This window comes from Ochotona princeps, chromosome 21 (assembly GCF_030435755.1).
Source record: "Ochotona princeps isolate mOchPri1 chromosome 21, mOchPri1.hap1, whole genome shotgun sequence".
NCBI classification, from domain to species: domain Eukaryota; kingdom Metazoa; phylum Chordata; class Mammalia; order Lagomorpha; family Ochotonidae; genus Ochotona; species Ochotona princeps.
In genome coordinates, this window is record NC_080852.1 from 4,014,995 (window position 1) to 4,032,494 (window position 17,500).

The window sequence follows — 17,500 nt, forward strand, 5'->3', positions numbered from 1 at the left end:
GTTCTTTTACATTTTAGGCTATTAATTATACAGTCATGATTTAGCAGGCTTCTTTTGGTGGGTTTGGAGCAAGCAACTTTTAAGAAGCACAAATTGATGAGTTATAGGGCGGTGGATCTTATCAAACACCAGGTACCTCCTTCCTGAGGGGTGGTCTGCCTGCGTGTCCTGCCGGGTGTCGGGTGTCACGTAGACTTCAGGCTCAGAGTTCACACAACCCCCAGCCAAGCAATTAAGGCAGAAATCACAAAAGCAGAAAACACCTAGGTTCTTCCCGAGCACTGCAGGCAGAGGATTAATGTGATCCAGCTTGGCACCAGGCCCACTCTCCTAATTTTTACAAACCAGAAACAAGGGTTCAGTTTTTATCTTGTTTTTATGGATCAATTTTTATGTTGGTCTTTTTGAACATTGCCGCTTGGATCCCTGTTACAGGTGATAATTCTTACATGGTGTTTCATAAAATGTGGTGGGAGCGATGTTCATGTTTCAGTAAATGTGAAATTTATACCACATACATTCATCATAGAGAATTCAGGTAGTCCAAAGCTGGCAGTAGGCAGATGTCTGTTTCTCTTCCAACATCCCTCACAGTAACAGCTTAATGGGGTATGTGTCTTTAGAGGCATGTAGAAGAAAAATCAAGGATATATATGAATTCTTGGGAAAGTTTCCAGAGGAAATGAAAATCTAGAGGGACGAGATAACATCTGAGGGGTGTGGCCACTCTCCTTTGGATGGAGATGGTCCTTTTGCTGTGAACTGTGGACAGTTTGGATTTTTCATTTAGTCTTTCGTTTATTTGGATAATAAACAAAAGAAAGATTATCTTCCATCCTTCATCCATTGGTTCACACTCTCCTGGTCCCCTACAACAGGCAGGGCTGAGGCCAGACCAAAGCCAGGAACTGTATCTGAGTCTCCCCAGAGGATGGCAGGGGCCTGCGTTCTTGAGCCATCTTCAGCTGCTGTCCAGGCACAGTAGCAGGGAGTGGGATCAAAGTGGAGCAGCTGGACTGGAACTGATGCTCCTGGATGGGCTGCAGGCATTGCAAGTGGCAGCTTAACTCTCTGCATCACTGCACCTGCCCCAGCTGGGTTTGAAGAGGAAGAGGGTGGCACACAGAGGCAAAGACACACAGCAGAACTCAACAGATTATCCCTGTGATTACTAGAAGCTATTAACACTCAAGCTCTGGGCACTTCCCTTTCCAAGAGTTTGGGTGGCAAGTTTTACATTAATTTTATTTTGTTTTCAAGAAGTTTCTCCCAGAGTGTAAGATCATCCAACTTCACCAGACTTCAAATTCTGAATCTCTCTAAAAGAGTGCCAGCTCCCCTCACACCATGCTTCTTTAAAACTCGGGAATCTTTGCTGATTCTTAGGAAATGTGGCTAAATGGGGCAGCAGTACAGCTGCGCACTGACCACATGACCTCCAGTCCCTGCCTGCAGACCACAGGGGTAGTTGATGGGTGAGGCAGGTGTGCAACTTCTAACAAGGTGTCTGGTGAACCTTTACACAGCTTCCTCGAGTTCATAACTAATGTAGGCCTTGGCTTCCCTGCCACTGTTAATTCAATTTGGATGGATTTATGCATATGGATTCTTAGGCCCACCTTTTATTTGCAATAGGAAAGTTCTTCTTTCAGGGCTCCTGCTTGCCACAATGGCTGAAATCAAGCATAGCGACCTTGTGACTTGAGGGAACAAACATGATAGTTCACAGACACACACACACACACATTCACTTTTATCTCTTAAACTTGCCACCAAAGAAATGATTAGCTCCAAAACACATTATCTTAAACATTCTATTTTCACATACCCAATGCATCTAGATCAAATTAATCCATCTTTTTTTAATTGCGTTTGTACCTAATTGTGGCTCCTCATCAAAAACGTAGAAGACAGCAGTTAAGACTGAACTTGACATGATAACAAGCATGATGTCTCCTTGCCAGGGTACCAGTTAATAACTGCATACCAGGAGCTTCAAAAGTGTGCTATTTCTTGTCTCTCTAGTTAATGGGTGACATTAACTTTTGACTTGTAATTTTCCTTTTGGGAAACCTTCTAGAAGGACAACAGTGTCTTGCAATTTTTCGTAAGTCATGATGGCACGTGTGCATCCATGGTCATCGCACTGAAGGGAAGACTTGCAGGCCTTGTTGTGCGTGGATTTCCACGTGGAAAGTAATGTGTATTACCTGCAAAAATATTTTTTCAGGCGAGGACTGTTTACTTTTAGCTTTTTCATGGATTGTCGGCACTTGTATGTTCTTATCTGTAACTCTTTCAAACTTTAGGAATTCTTTGATCACGTGAAGAAACTCTGGGACGATGAGGGCGTCAAGGCGTGCTTTGAGAGGTCCAACGAGTACCAGCTGATCGACTGCGCACAATAGTAAGTCAGTTCCTGCACGGCTTGATATCCTCTTCTCTGATGATGTTCATTGGCAGTTCTGCTGTCCATCCAGTGTTCCAGAACTCTCTGGAATGCAAGGAATAAGAAATTCACCTTTGGCTATACGAATCGAACTTTTACAAAAGGCACTCTTAGTTGATGGAAGACTTAACAGCCTGATAGGAGTCAGTGCTTTGGGGATTAGCCGGAAATGGTTTTCATTCCATTTGGCCTGATAGTTGCTTTCTGTTCATTCGCTGCTTTCTGCATAAAGGTGTGGTCTTAGTTGTAAATTCCAACGTGCTGCAGGATTCGTTATTTTCTTTAAATTTGTGATCAGATACCCCCATGTTACATTTTAAAGTAATAGCAGTATTTCCCTTCAGAGCCAGGGCTCCTAATTAAAGTTGTCCTAGACTTGTGAGGGGTGGACTAGAATCTTGAAGATAGATGATAATGAATATAAGTAAATAATTTATTTCGAAGTATAATGAAAAGAAATGAGATGCTAATGCTAGGTTTGACACGTTCCTGTTTTCTTTCTGTCATTTTTAGACCTATTCTCTTGCTCTTAGAAAAGAATTATCCGCCCCACCAAAAAAAAAATATTGAATACTCAATAAGTTGTAGATGTGTTGGATGTTTAGCTAACAAAAACTTTTTGCAGTTGGTTTTCTGTAATTCTTCGGACAGCAAGGCATGAGTCACTTTATGTATTTGTACAAACTCCAAAAAAACCTCATGCTTGAGCAGCATTTAATACCAGCATTTCACATGGGAAAGGGGGACGTTTCAGACATGCCAGGGAGCTGTGTGGTGAACACAGGTCGAGTCGTTGTGTGGTTGGCTGAGCCTTTTCTGGTGGGTTCATCAGTGAAGGGTGTGGAGTGTCCAGTGTGCCAGGCCGATCCGAGAGAGGCCCTTGGCGAGGAGGAGGAGGAGAGCAACAGGAGGAGACCCTCGGAGGGCACAGGGCCACAGAGAGGAGTGTGGGTTTCCTTCCAGTGCAATGAGCGATTACCGTCTCCGTCTGCTGGAGGTTCCATGGGGCACCTCAGGCCAGGCGGCTGGAGGTGGATGCTGGGATTCCAAGGTCAAGAGCAGAGGTGGGCAGGACAAGGGGTGGGAGGCAGGGGCTCAGGACAGCCCTGGCGGATCTGGATGCCATTCACTGGTGTGAGATTGCATGTGTGGGAGGCTGTGACTTGGAGAAGAGCCTGAAGGTGTGTGGGGGTGAGCAAGTTATCAAAGGAGCCAAGAGAGCTCCAAGGAGAAGCTGCTGGCTCCACCCAATGGCTGCTGCTGTAACAGAATGCCAAGCCTGTGTCGTTAGGGAGGAGAGGGGATCAGGCAACGCCCAAGAGAAGGCAGCAGCATCTGTCTGACCTCTCCTGAGGGCCTCAGGGCACCCTGGCAGCTAAGCCATCCCAAGGGGAAGCAGGTCCATCCCTGCAGCAGGGTTCTGCCCTTGACTCCAGTAACTCCCATATCCCTAGCAGCAGCCCAGTTTCTGGGTGGGACATGCCATGGTCATGCCGCGGCACCAACAGTTCCAGTGGACAGTGCTATGTGCAAAGCCTTCACAATACAGGAGCACAGCAGCAGCAAGACAGAGGGTGGGAGGTCAGGCCAGGTTGGCTGCAGGCACAGGCTTTCAGATGCTGCCTGGGAAGTGAGTGCAGGGGTGGAGTGTTCAAACAAGGGCAGAGGTCAGGGCAGGCAGGGAGACGACTACTGGTGCTCATCTCCTCTGTCAGCCAACCTCCAAGGACCAGTTGTGCCACTCCCAATGCCCCAGCATCAGGTGCATGTAGCATTGGAGGCCAGCTCAAGAGATGGTGATTTCCAAGTAGAGAGTGGAAGAGGGGCCACCAGGGGCTGGGATGAGGGAGAGAAGGAGTTGAGTAAGAGGTCCCAAAGTCCAGGTAGACAAGATGCTGAGCTTTAGTGCGCCACAGCACAGTGGGGACCTCAGTGTACAGTGACTTATTGCAAAATTATGAAGGAGTGGAAGAGAGGAGTCCAGACATTTGCACCCCCAATAAGAGAGGTGCCTGCGTATATATTGTAGTGTCACGTGTTTCTTTCATTGAAAGTCCACATGTCTTGCAAACATCAACAACAGAGTACAAACCTACTCTAAAATGACCACTGAAGCTTTTGTCAATCCTCCCTTGTGTGTGCTAAGGAAACTGTCTACTAACGGACTTTAAATTTGCTAGAAAAGTACTTTTACATTTCTCATTTCCTGAAGTTGAGTTTGTGGGTCACTCTCATGGTACTTAGTGCAAAGCTGGGGTTTCACCCCACAGCTGGTTGTGACCCCTGAGAGCCAAGAGGACTGAGATTCGGAAGGGGGAGCATGGGGATACTCACGGGGAGCTGGGACACCCCAGGGCATCACAGGAGGTGTCAGTGGGGCTATCTCAAGGGCAGGCTGTCCCCACGTACTCACTCGCCCTCACTCCTTCTCTAAGACTGTTTTAGAGGTAGGCAAGGTGTATTAGAAAAGCCAGTAGTTGGGATTTTTAGGACAGCTCCCAATAATATAAATCACACAGACTTCATTGGAAGATGATGTGGAATTGTGACTCAGCATCCTTTTTTAGCGTCTCTCTACCAAAACCTGGCCTTGAGGGATACTCATTCTTGCATCCCCAGGTTGATAGAATTTATAAGTTAATTTGAGATAGAATTGTGAAAGTAAATCTTTTTAAAAGGCATTAAGCCAACATGGTGGCATGGTAGGCTCATCCACCCCATTACTTGTGACTCTAGCATCCCATAGCAGATAGCTGGTTTGAGTTCTGGCTGCTCCATTTCTCGTCCAGCTCCCTGCTGGCATGCAGTAAAGATGACCACCTGGGTGGGACTCCAGGATGAAGTTCCAGGGTCCTGGCTTTGGCCCGGCTCAGCCCTGGCCTTTAGATCCATTTGGGGAGTGAACTAACAGACACAAGATTCTGTGTATGTGTGTGTGTTGGGGAGGGATTCAGCTTTTCAAAAAATATGTTTAAAATAAATAAATAGAGATGATGAGGGGCCAGTGTGTGGCATATCAGATTAAGCTGCCTCCTGCCATACTGGCTGCAGCTACTCAGCTTCCAATCCATCTCCTTACTAATGTACCTTGGAAGACAGTGTACCATGGCCTAGGTGTTTGGGCCTCTGCCCTCCTTAGTAGAAGACCTGGATGGAGTTCCAGGGTCCTGGATTTGACCTGGCCCAGTTCTAGCCATTGCCACCACCTGGGGGAGTAAATACACAGATGGAAGTGCTTTGCCTTCCAAATAAATAAAGAAATATTAACCAAACAAGTGAAAGCTACATGATGTGAGTCTGATAGGTATTCAGGTCCTGGTTGCAGCACTAACTCCTAGTGGGAGCTTTGGGCAAATCACTTAAGTGGGAAAAATAATGATATCAGTTCTCACACAGTTATTGTTGCCTGGCACAGATAAACATTACTGAAATGCTGTCCTTTTCAAGTGCATGACAAATGCAGAAAGTGAGGCCCAGAGAGGTAAACTGAGGCACCCTCACAATCTTCCAGTGACAGGCAAGATCATAGCTGAGATCTTTAATCGTTTTTAGTTCTGTGATTACAAACTAAAGAGAACCCCGGATCCAAACTGCCCTTGGAGTGATTTCCTGGGACCTCAGGCCAGGACTCACCCTCCAGCCCTGTAAAGAGTGAAAGCCCTCCTTCCCAGCTCTCTTCCCCTGACCCAGGCAGCCCTGCTGGCCCGTCACCCTAGACCTCACTATCCTAGGTTAGCCGTCTGGTAACTTCTCCAGCTGGGATAGTTCCTCCATGTCAACACACCTGGACGTCAGTCATGTTGGATCAATAACCCCTTGCCTCTGAATAACCATCTCAGTTTTCCTCTGGGATCAAGTTTGGGGATTGAGAAATGAGGAATTTTGGAAACAAGGGCCATTTCAGTAATTGTGGTGAGCCAACATATATGTCTGCCAAGAAAGATATGAGAAAAAGACACTGCTTCCATGAGCTATCACCAGCCCTTCATAAAATTAGACTTTCACAGCACACCAGTAGAAGCACATGACCTTGGCGTCCAGCCCAAAGGCCATGGTCCTTGTGCGGCTTGTCCTCCCCAGGGAACAGCCCACTCACTGCCCCATGCCCACGCTCCAGGCACATGTTCTTGAGAAAAGGTGAGAGTAAAGACCATTTGATTTTTTTTTTAAGATTTATTTATTTTATTACAAAGTCAGATATCCAGAGAGGAGGAGAGACAGAGAGGAAGATCTTCCATCCGATGATTCACTCCCCAAGTGAGCCCCAACGGTCGGTGCTGTGCCGATCTGAAGCCGGGAACCAGGAACCTCTTCCAGGTCTCCCACGTGGGTGCAGGGTGCCAATGCATTGGGCCGTCCTCGACTGCTTTCCCAGGCCACAAGCAGGGAGCTGGATGGGAAGTGGAGCTGCCGGGATTAGAACCAACGCCCATATGGGATCCCGGGGCGTTCAAGGCGAGGACTTGAGCCACTAGGCCATGCCGCAGGGCCCGACATGGCAAGATTTTGATGCTTAAATGCTGGCCTGCTTCCCAGGCACGCTCTGAAGGCACGGGAACTTCTTGTCTTTTCCCTCTGAGCTCTCCAACACACGTAGGCTAATGGACACCTACCTACCACAGGAAGTACACATCCATGGACACATCATGGAAAGGGCTCATGGACAGAAGCTCGGAGCAACCAAAAGGTGGAAAGAACCCAAATGTCCATCAGATAGTACACGGGTCAATGAAATGCAGCACAACCATGCGAGGGAAGGTGTTTAGCAAGAAACAGAAATGAAATGCTAATACATGGAGCAAAAGAGAACCTTGGAAGTAGGCAAGGATGCTCAGCAAAAGACCCTGATTCTGTTTATGTGGAATATAAATGAATCTGTATGTATAAAGTGACCAGAATGAGTAAGTCCAAAGAGGCAGAGGTAGCTTAGCATTTACAAGGACTGAAGAGAGGGGGAATTTGAGATCAGGGAAAAGGTTTCCCCTTAGAAAATGGGTTTATTCTGAAATTGAAGAATGGTAGGAGACTAAATTGTATACTTCAGAGTGATGGATTTTTTGCTATATACATCATGAGGGTACTTCAAAAAAAGTCATGGAAAACACACACATGACAAAAAGCCGCATCCAGGGCCTGGCACAGCAGCTCAATGGCTAAATCCTCACCATGCAAGTGTCAGCATCCCATACGGGCATCGGTTCATGTCCCAGCTGCCCGCATCCAGCTACCTGCTTGTGGTCTGAGAAAGCAGAGGAGGACGGCCCAAAGGCTTAGAACCCTGCACCCACATTGGAGACCTGGAAGAAGCTCTTGGCTCCTCGCTTAGGATAAACTCGGCTCCAGCCACAGCAGCCTCTGGGGAGTGAGCCAGGGGATGGAAGATCTTTCTCTCTGTCACTCCTCTCTATAAATCTGATCTACCTTTAAAAATCTACATCCAAGTTTCAAATGTATGATCTCTTTCCAAAGATTTATTTATTTATTTAATATGACTTTTGTTTTTGATGATGTTTACATAGTCGATTAGGGTGGGAAGGGTCGAGGATTAGGGGAAAGTGGGTAAGGCCATTATTTTCAATGTTTTTTTTTTTTCTTCTTCAGGTGTCTGGGGGAAGTTAGAGGGGTAAGCCTTTATTGTCTTTCCACAAACTTTTTGAAGCAGCCCCACATACCTTAGGTGAATTATGTCTCATTGAGAAAAAGAGAGATGACAGGGAATGCAAGAATCCAAGCTAGAGCAGCCATGGGAGCAGCGTGGCAGGATTGGCAATGGGTGCTGTCTTGGTGAGGCCTTGGGTGAAGGCTGCAATGCTGCCCCATGTGTGCTGAGCAGGGCTGCGTGTCCCAAGGACAGATGAAGATCTGCACCTGTGTTTCCAGCCTCCCTCCAAGGCTGCAAACGTGCGTATCGTAGGCGCCTCCAAGCATGGAGCAGAGAAAGATGCTGAAAGCTGCGAAGATCTCTGCTGTGTGCCATGCTAGGAGTGGAAACTGGCCACAACTACCTCGAGAAGGAGGGAATTTGGCCACATGTTTGGCCTGACAGTAAAGACAGCGGTTAGGATACCCATGTCACTGCAGCTTTCTGCCAGTGCAAACGCTGGAGACAACAGCGAGGATCTCAGTGGTTGGTTTCACCACCCTGTGAGAGAGCTGCATGGAGTTCCCCACTCCCAGCTCCCAGCTCCAGGCCTGGCCAGAGGCCATTGCAGACATTTGGGCTCTCTCTCTTTCTTTCTCTTCCTCTCTCCCTCTCCCCACCCCGCTTTTGCCCTTCCCTCCTCCCAAATAAATAGGCAAGAACATTAAAGAGTTTTTATTCTGTAACTTACCACCAAAGCGCATGTCCCCTAAGCCATGGCAAAACATGATCAGCTAACCATGGAACACAGCTATTCTGTGAGAAAAACAATCTTATCTTCAGTAGAGGGTCCAGCGCCGTGGCCTGGTGGCTAAAGTCCTCGCCTTACGCGCACTAGGATCCCATATGGGCACCAGTTCTAATCCCAGCAGCCCCACTTCCCATCCAGCTCCCTGCTTGTAGCCTAGAAAAGCAGTCAAGGCCAGCCCAAAGCCTTGGGACCCTGCATCCATGTGGGAGACCTAGAAGAGGCTCTGGGCTCCTGGCTTCAGATTGGCTCAGCTCCAGCTGTTGTGGCTCACTTGGGAAGTGAATCATTGGATGGAACATCTTCCTCTCTGTCTCTACTCCTGTCTGTGTATCTGACTTTGCAATAAAAAGAAATTAACTCTTTAAAAAGGAAAAAGAAAAGAATAGTTGTAGAAAGTCGTGCTTGGCTTAATGACTTAATGGACCTCAGAGTATGGGTTCTTAACACTTCAAGAGTGTGTCTCCCAGAGACAAGAAAGAGCAGTGACACGGGTCAAGTGATTCTGTGCTGCAGGTCCCAGGCTGTCCCTTGGTCACCTGCTGCCATGGCCATGTTCATTCTGCACAACCGGTGTGTGACCCGCATCCATTCTATCCTGGAATGTGCTACAGTCAACATCTGGAAAGTGTGAGCACAGTGAAATTTTAACTGCAAAGTGGGGTTTTTGAATGCCCTTTTTGGACACGATTTAGCTATCTATTTATCTGTTTATTTATTTGTTTGAAAGGTGCAGTGAGAGAGAGCGCGATAGAGCAAAGCGAGGACAGAGAAAAAACAGTGATCTCCAGCCACTGGCTCGCTCTCCAAATGGCCGCAGTGGCTGAGGTGGGGTCAGGCCAAAGCCCGGAGCTCAGAACTCCATGATAGTCTCCCATGTGGGTACAAGCACCTAAGGACTTCAGCCATATCTCCTGCTTTCCCAGATGTGTTCACAGGAAGTTGGATGGAAAGCGGAGCAGCCAGGACATGCTCTCCAATGGAGCACGCCAGTGTTGCAGCTGGTGACTTAATCCACTGTGCCACAACGCCAGCCCCCTTAAAACAAAAGAAACTGTCATATGAAGTCAGTGTATTAGTCTATGTGAGTCCTGTTGAATTCATTAAATATATAATAGTGTCCTAGTTGCACATAAATGTTCTTTATTATTTTTTAAATGTATCTAAAGGGCAAAATTACAGGGAGACCTTGAGGTCTTCCGTGCACTGATTCACTCCCCAAATGACCACAATAGCTGGGCCAGGCTGAAGCCAGGAGCTAGGAGTTTCTTTCAGATCCCCCATCTGAGGGACAGGAGCCCAAGCCCTGGGTCACACTGCACTGCTTTCCCAGCCTTCTAGCAGGGATCTGGCTCAGAAGCAGAGCAGCTGGGATTAAAAGCAGTACCCATTTTGCAAATCATCATTGCAAGCAGTGGCTTACTCCATTTAAACCACAATGCCGGTCCCCGCGTGCGTGTTCTTATGGCCTTTATTTAAAGCAAACTTGTCTTTATCCTTATTATTTAGATTTGCAAAACTGCCTGTGTTCCTGTTTGTGGGCACTGCAGTGTTATATCAACCCTGAAGACTCTAAGTAGGTAGATCAGATGTCTCAGTGTAAACTTGTGGCATAATTCCCCATGTCCCTTAATCCTACTTTAGAAATCCATGCCAAACGTTTCAGATGTTTAAAAAAAAAAAAATGTTTTAAATCTCTCAGACTTAAATCCCCTGGTTGGAGAGTTCCAGTGGCTTTCCATTTGCTATCTGATTTTATCCTCACACTTTGATGAAGGAAAGGAGACCCAAGTGGTCTCTTCCAGGAAGATCGCCCCAGCATCAGATGAGCGGTCCCCTCCTCTGGATCCTTGCAGAAGGTTGTGAGTACTGGGACTTTCTAATTATGAGGGCACTTCTAAAATTCAACAACAACAAAAAAATGGAATTACATTACAGGTTCATTTCAGTGCAAAAAGTATAAGAAGTTTTCAAAAAGTTCATGGAAATGGACATTATGAAAAACCTATGCATTAGATTTCAAGATTTTTACATCAAAATACACTTACCTTTTAGTTCTATTTTCCTTGAACTTTTTGAATTACTTTCATGTATGTATAGTAAAGTAAAACAAACCAACCACTGGACCTGTGTCATAGCAATTAAAGCTGCTGCCCATAGACCCCCAAGTACCGGACAGCCACAAGTTTGAGTCTTGGCTGCTCCACCTCTGGTCCATTTCCCTGGTAATGGCCTGGGAAAAGCAGCAGGAGATGGCCCACTTAGGAGACCAAGATGAAGCGTCCGATGTCTCTGGCTTTGGTCTGGTCCACCTCTGGTCATTGTAGCCCCCTGAGGAATGAACCAGTACTTCATGGAAAATCTCCATCTTTATCCTTCGCCCAACTCTGACATTTGAATTAATAAATAAATTTCAAAACCAGAAATCCCTGGATTTTTGATGCATTAGACCTTTTGAGGAATGAAAGCCTCTGCTATGCAGACCCAGGTGTAGTAGGTCCAGAATGAAAAAGGAACGTGTGGGGCTCGGCAGCGTGGCCTAGTGGCTAAGGTCCTCGCCTTGATCCCATATGGCCGCTGGTTCTAATCCCGGCAGCTCCACTTCCTCTCTGTCTCTCCTCCTCTCAGTATATCTGACTTTGTAATAAAAATAAAATAAATCTTTAAAAAAAAAAAAAAAAAAGGAACGTGTGGTTGTTCTGATATAAGGGGCAGTGAGGAGCCCAAGCTCTACCCTTGAACTTGCGTGTGCTCTGTACTGGCCCTCTGTTGGCTCCAGATAGCAAAACAGGGTGTGCTTCAAAAACCTGTGCCAGTTTCCAAAGCATGTCACAGCAGAACTTACAGCAAATGCCTAAGTAAAATGATGTCTTATCAGAAAAAAATAGATTAAAGCAAGGTGTTGCCTTAGAGCAGAATTTATCTGAAATGTTGTCATCTGATAACTTAGCGTAAGCAGGCCATGGCCATCCTGTGACAAACAAAGCTGGCATTCCACGCTTGAGGGTGACAAGGTGCACTGTCCAGGCTACAGGGCAAGGAAAGGTGTGTAAAGGGTCCCAGTGTGTGTGCGTGAGTTGCAAATGGTAGCAAAAATGGGGGCTTTTTAACGTTAAGGAGAAAGGCCAGAAATGTTCTTCCAAGGTGGGTTCTCAACGGTCCCTAACAACTCTTCATATCTCTTACGTGAAATCAGATCAGGATTGTATTATAGCACTAAAATGAGTTAAGTTTTTGTTCACTTATTTTATTTTTTCATTTTTTTATTTTATTTTTGACAATCTTTACATAGTTAATTAGGGCACAAAGGTTCAAGGGCTACAGAAAAGTAGGTAAGACTATCATTTCCACATTTTTTTTTTTCCTATATCTAGGGTAAAAGGGGAGTTAAAGGGAGAAGCCCCACCCAGTCTCCCACCCCACTTATTTTATTTATTTGAAAAGCAGAAAGAAGGAAGGAGCTAATTCATCTGCTGGCTTAATCCCTAAATGGTCATGACGCCTGGGGCTGAGCCAGGCTAAGATCAGAAGCCAGCAGTTCAAGCTGTGTTGCCCACACAGGTGGCAAAGACCTAGCTACTAGAGCTATCTGCTGCTTCTCAGGGTACATAACAGCAGGAAGCTGGGATAGAGCAGAGCTGGAACTCAAACCCAGGCACTGTGATGTGAGGGGTAACCCGACAACAAAAGGATAAATAATCCAATTTTCAAATCAGCAAAATATCTGAACAGACATTTCTCCAGTAAAAATAAACAGATGGCTGATAAGCTTTGCAAAGATGTTTGAGCATCTTTAACCATTAGGAAAATGTAAAACAAACCACTTTACAATCACACAGATGGCTAAGATCAAAAAGTCAGAGATAAACACAGATGTTGGTTAGGATGTAGGGAAATAGGCACTCCCAGTATTGATGGGAGTGTGAAATGGTGCAGCCACTTTAGAACACAGTCTCGTGGATCCAGAGAAGTTAGATGTGGGATTATCATATGGCCCAGCAGCTCTGACCCTAGTTATATCCCAAGAAAACAGAAACATACGTTGACAGAAAGTTCTGTACAGATGCTCCAAGTTGCATGGCCCGCAATACCACGAAGTGGGAGCAACCCAAATGCTCATCAAATGATGAATGATGAGCAGGTGTACAAAATGGAATGGAACCACCTTAACGGATGCAAATGTGATTTAATTGTCAGAGAGTGAAGTAGTGATGCATGCTTCAACAGATAAACCTGGAGAACTGTACCAGTGTCAGACATGAAAGGCCACATGCTGTATGGTCCCGTGTACGTGACTTGTCCAGAGTTGCCTAAGGCTGAGGGATAGTTTCAGGAAGTAATGTTATTGGATGCAGGATTTCTCTTTAAAATGAGGGAAATGTTAAGAAAGTGTTTTGTTGAGATGAAACTAAAAAAAGTAAATATCCATGAGATATAGTTTCCACTGATCTTTGTTGGTAAGATATGTCCCTTGTAGGCAACAAATGGGTATTTTTTGTAAATCTGTTCTACTAATCTGTGATGTTTGATTGATAGATTTAAGCCATTTACACTCAGGGTTAACATGAATGGGTGGTTGTTCACTGACTTATAGATCATACAGTAGCATCATTTTCTTCAAGAAGGTTCTTGATTTTCTTTTTCATTTCTTCAGTGATACATTAATCATTCAGTGGCATGTTATTTAACTTCATGGCATTTTAAGTTCTTATTTGCTTCCTGTTGATTTTGTTTTGTGGCTTTTCATTGAAGGGGATGTACAGTAACTGTAATGGAGACTGTCATATTCAGATGTGAGGATGCAATGCAGTATGCATCTCTACTTCAGGGTCAAAGATGGACTCCAATGAAACTGTTAACTATACCTTGACAATAGGATGCTGGACTCTCTGCCATTGTCCATGCCCTCAATGATGGACATATGACTGTTTATGAAGAACTGTACTATAGTAATAATTTAGAGGAATCAGTAACAGGGGAGGAGGGAATTGGAGAGGGGATAAGGGAAATCCCAGGGCCTGTGGAACTGTATCAAAATGATAAAATGATTTTTTGAAAAGAAGTAACAAAAAGGCTCATAAGAAAAAATAAAAAATAAATAAAATGAGGAAAATGTTGACAGTAACCAGCTCCGAATATGCAAAATAGTCATGGACTTCAAATCACAGCACTTCAACTTGAAGTCGCCCCTTGTAACTGGCTTGTTCAGTTTTCACTTGGGCTCTTTCAGAAAAGATAATTTGGAGCCCGCTGATCACTTAAATCTACTGGATTTCGGGTAGTGTGAATTCTGCTTCATTTGGGTGCTGACTACACTGCTGAGAACTTTCGCTACGACAGCCTTAACTTTTCAAGTTTTAAATGTGCTTACTAGTCTTTTTTATCTGTTTAAGAAAGAAAAAACAAAAATAAATAGAAAAGCAAAATGTATTGATTTAAAGTAGAGTTCTCAAACTAACTGAAACTGTGCCTTCCAATAGTAAAATTATATTTGTGGGGCTTGGCAGCGTGGCCTGGTGGCTAAGGTCCTCGCCTTGATCCCATATGGCCACTGGTTCTAATCCCGGCAGCTCCACTTCCTCTCTCTGTCTCTCCTCCTCTCAGTGTATCTGACTTTGTAATAAAAATGGAATAAATCTTAAAAAAAATTGTATTTGTGAAATTTGACAGGTATTTTCTCTAAAAAAGAAAGATTTATTTTTGCTAGCTTTGGCAGCACATATACTAAAATTGGTACAATACAGAGAGGATAAGCATGGCCCCTGCGCAAGGATAACACGCAAATTCGTGAAGCGTTCCATATTTTTTATGAAACTGTGTCATAAAATGAAATAAATGTAGTTTAAATATTAAAAAAGAGAAAATTAGAAGTAGCAATAGCAAAATGGGCAATAAAGAAGTTAACAAGCAACAACAACAAAAGATTTATTTTCATTTGGAAAGCAGAGTTACAGACAGAAGGAGAAACAAAGAAAGATTTTTTCAGCCGCTGGTTCACTCCCCCCAGGTGGGTACAGTGGCAGGAACTGAGTTGATCTGAACCTGGGAGCCAGTGGTTTCCTCCGCGTCTCCCACGTGGGTGCGGGGTCCCAGGACTTGAGCCATCCTCTGCTGCGTTCCCAGGCCATAAGCAGGGAGCTGGATCAGGAAGTGGAGCGGCTGGGATATGAATTGGCACCCCTATGGAATGCTGATGTTGGCAGGTAGAGGATTAGCCTGTCACGCGACTGTGCCAGCCCGGAATGTTGCATTTTTTAGGATGTGAAGAGGCTGTCTTCTGATAACTTTATATCAGAAAAAGCGTTCGTAAATGGAAGAAATGAAAACCTCCCTTAGCATAGTGAACGTGTCAAGCAGTGAAATTGCTTTATTACACCAATCTCTAGTGATCTCATCCCGACTTAAATCCTTGGTGTCCACAGAAAGTGATCTTCGAAAATATAAGCTTTGTCTTGCAAGGATATCAACTTGGGGAAAACCAAACACGACTGTTTGCTTACTAAAAATTTTATTCTCATGCATGGGATGTACTTGTTTCCCATTTTATTTGATGTAATAAAAAATGTGATAAAAAATGTGATAAAAAATGAAAGTAAAGATTCTTTATCGAGCTATCAGAGGTAGGAGATAATTGTGAAGAAACTGCTTCACTATGACTTTGCGCTGAGATACCAGGCAGTGACTAAATATATCTGCTTCTAAGATAAGAAAGACTCAGGTTGTTTTGCCAAAAAAGGAGATGTATTGGCCTCTGTTGAACGTGTTTTGTGACATCTTGGGTCTATTATACAAGAAGACACTCAGTGTGAGTTGGGCCTGGGTTGGAGGGTAAGTTTCTCATTTCAGTTCTTCCCCCTGAAACAGGGTGTGAGCTGAACAAATCCATATAGGACCGTCCCACGGTATTGATAGGAACAGAAACATCCAGATGTTTGTTTCCCTTACACACAATGGCAAGGTGTTTGCATATAAGCTGCAGTCGCATATACTGGATATGCTCTCCAGGTTCCTGATCAGAACTCGCACAGTATGCATGCCATCAGAGCAGTTACTGGACCGTGCTGTCTCAGGAATAGTGACAAGAAAATGCAAGTTTGTTCTCCAGCTATTTTCAATTTGCAATCGGTGAAGGTCACAGACACTGGGGATCTGTGTGTCTGGTCTCTCGGAAAGTGCCCCTCACCTTGCAATCCCCAGGCCGTCCTCCATACATTGTGGACCATCCTCTCCATGGAGAGGACCGGGGGAGGGGATAGTGGGGCTTGGGTAGCTGTGAGACATCCACACAGAGTGGAGAAGAGAGGATTGATTCCGGAGCTCCCAGTAAGCAGGAGCTATGTTGAGCGCACTTGAGTTCCTATAAATGACATTGATGAATTGCCAGTGTTTCGCACATCAGTGTAATTGAAATGTAGTTGGCATTCAATCCTTTTCCCCCAAAATCAGTCTTAAAAAAAAACACTTTCTCTTGAAAATGTGCTGTTATCTACTACTCAGTGCTGTTTGGCAGATGTTATTTCGACAATTTCTTATATTTGAGACATGGTGAATCATTATATCCCTTAGGGAAGGAGAAAACAGCCTACTGGTTCCTGGAACATGTATGCCAGCATTCCTTGCTGATTCAGTTTATCAAGAAAGCTCAGTCAGAAACTATAGAAAAAAAAAAAAAAAGTCTGTTTCATAGTGGTCATTCCCTCACCTTGTACTTGGTAATTGTGAAGCCCATTTGTGGACTGAAAGATTCCAGCCTAGCACCATCAGACAGAAGGATAATATCTCATGACTTGATTTAGAAGAATGTTAAGGTTCGAGCTGCGGAGTTGCGTTACCTGCGCTAGTTTCCAACACCACCCTCCCTGGTGACCAGGCAGGTGGATGTGTGTGTTGTAACCCTGTTGTGACAGACCTGTTGAGTCCGTTGGTTATCAACTACACATTCTTTTCTCATACCTGAATTGAACCCAGAAGATTCTCAGTTGTGATCAAAATTGCCACGAGAGCGAAGTCTCTCTCCGTAATCACCCCAAAAGCTTTTCCCTGTGCTTGAGCCACAGGAGAGAAAGCACTCACCCGGAACTGATGCTGAAAGTTGACTGTAAGGAAAGGGGTTAAAAGACCGGGCGGAAGTAGAGAGAGAGACAGGTGAGAGGGTCATCAAGGGTAACTTCTCAGAAGCTGACCTGGACCCCCCCTCTCCAGGTGAGCAGTGGGGTGAGGAAGTGGGGACGGGCAGAATTGCGTCTAGTCACTTGCAGGAGTTGAGGAATGGATTTCAGACAATTCACCCCATGTCGAAGAGACACTGGATGCCTGAGATGGGAGCTCAGAAAGAGAAACTTGTGTAAACGTGAAAGTAAGCATCATTAGCTCTACATCGGGACTGGGTCACTGCTTCAGCAAGCCCAGGGAGAGCAGGGGCACCATGAGAGGCAAGGTCAGCCCGCTGCCCTGCATTCCAGCCTGCCCTAAGAGATGTCTCCTCAGACTCCGCCCTCTTCTGTCTGTCCAGGCCCGAGAGAAAGGCCTTCATCTATCCTCGGTAGCTCCAGGGAGGGTGGCTTCTCTTAGCGACCACTCCTGAGCTCCTGCAACCTCTCCAAGCTCCCAGTGGAACAGTGGATGGGCCAGATGCTGCTTTGAAGTCTCAGGGATCATCCTT

The 17,500-nt window shown here is 45.2% G+C and overlaps 1 protein-coding gene and 1 non-coding gene across 3 annotated transcripts in view; both read left to right on the forward strand.

The window, feature by feature from the left end:
* The window catches only part of GNAL (G protein subunit alpha L), a 144,402-nt gene that overhangs the window by 103,057 nt on the left and 23,845 nt on the right, over positions 1-17,500 (forward strand). For both annotated transcript variants that reach the window (XM_004581640.2, XM_004581641.2), the window contains exon 5: positions 2,310-2,407. In XM_004581640.2, coding sequence (XP_004581697.2) covers positions 2,310-2,407 — 98 coding nt within the window. The remainder of the gene's footprint in view (positions 1-2,309; positions 2,408-17,500) is intronic.
* LOC118760332 (U6 spliceosomal RNA) lies at positions 14,539-14,645 on the forward strand. Its single transcript, XR_004996720.2, has one exon. It is a non-coding gene; the product is annotated as a U6 spliceosomal RNA (small nuclear RNA).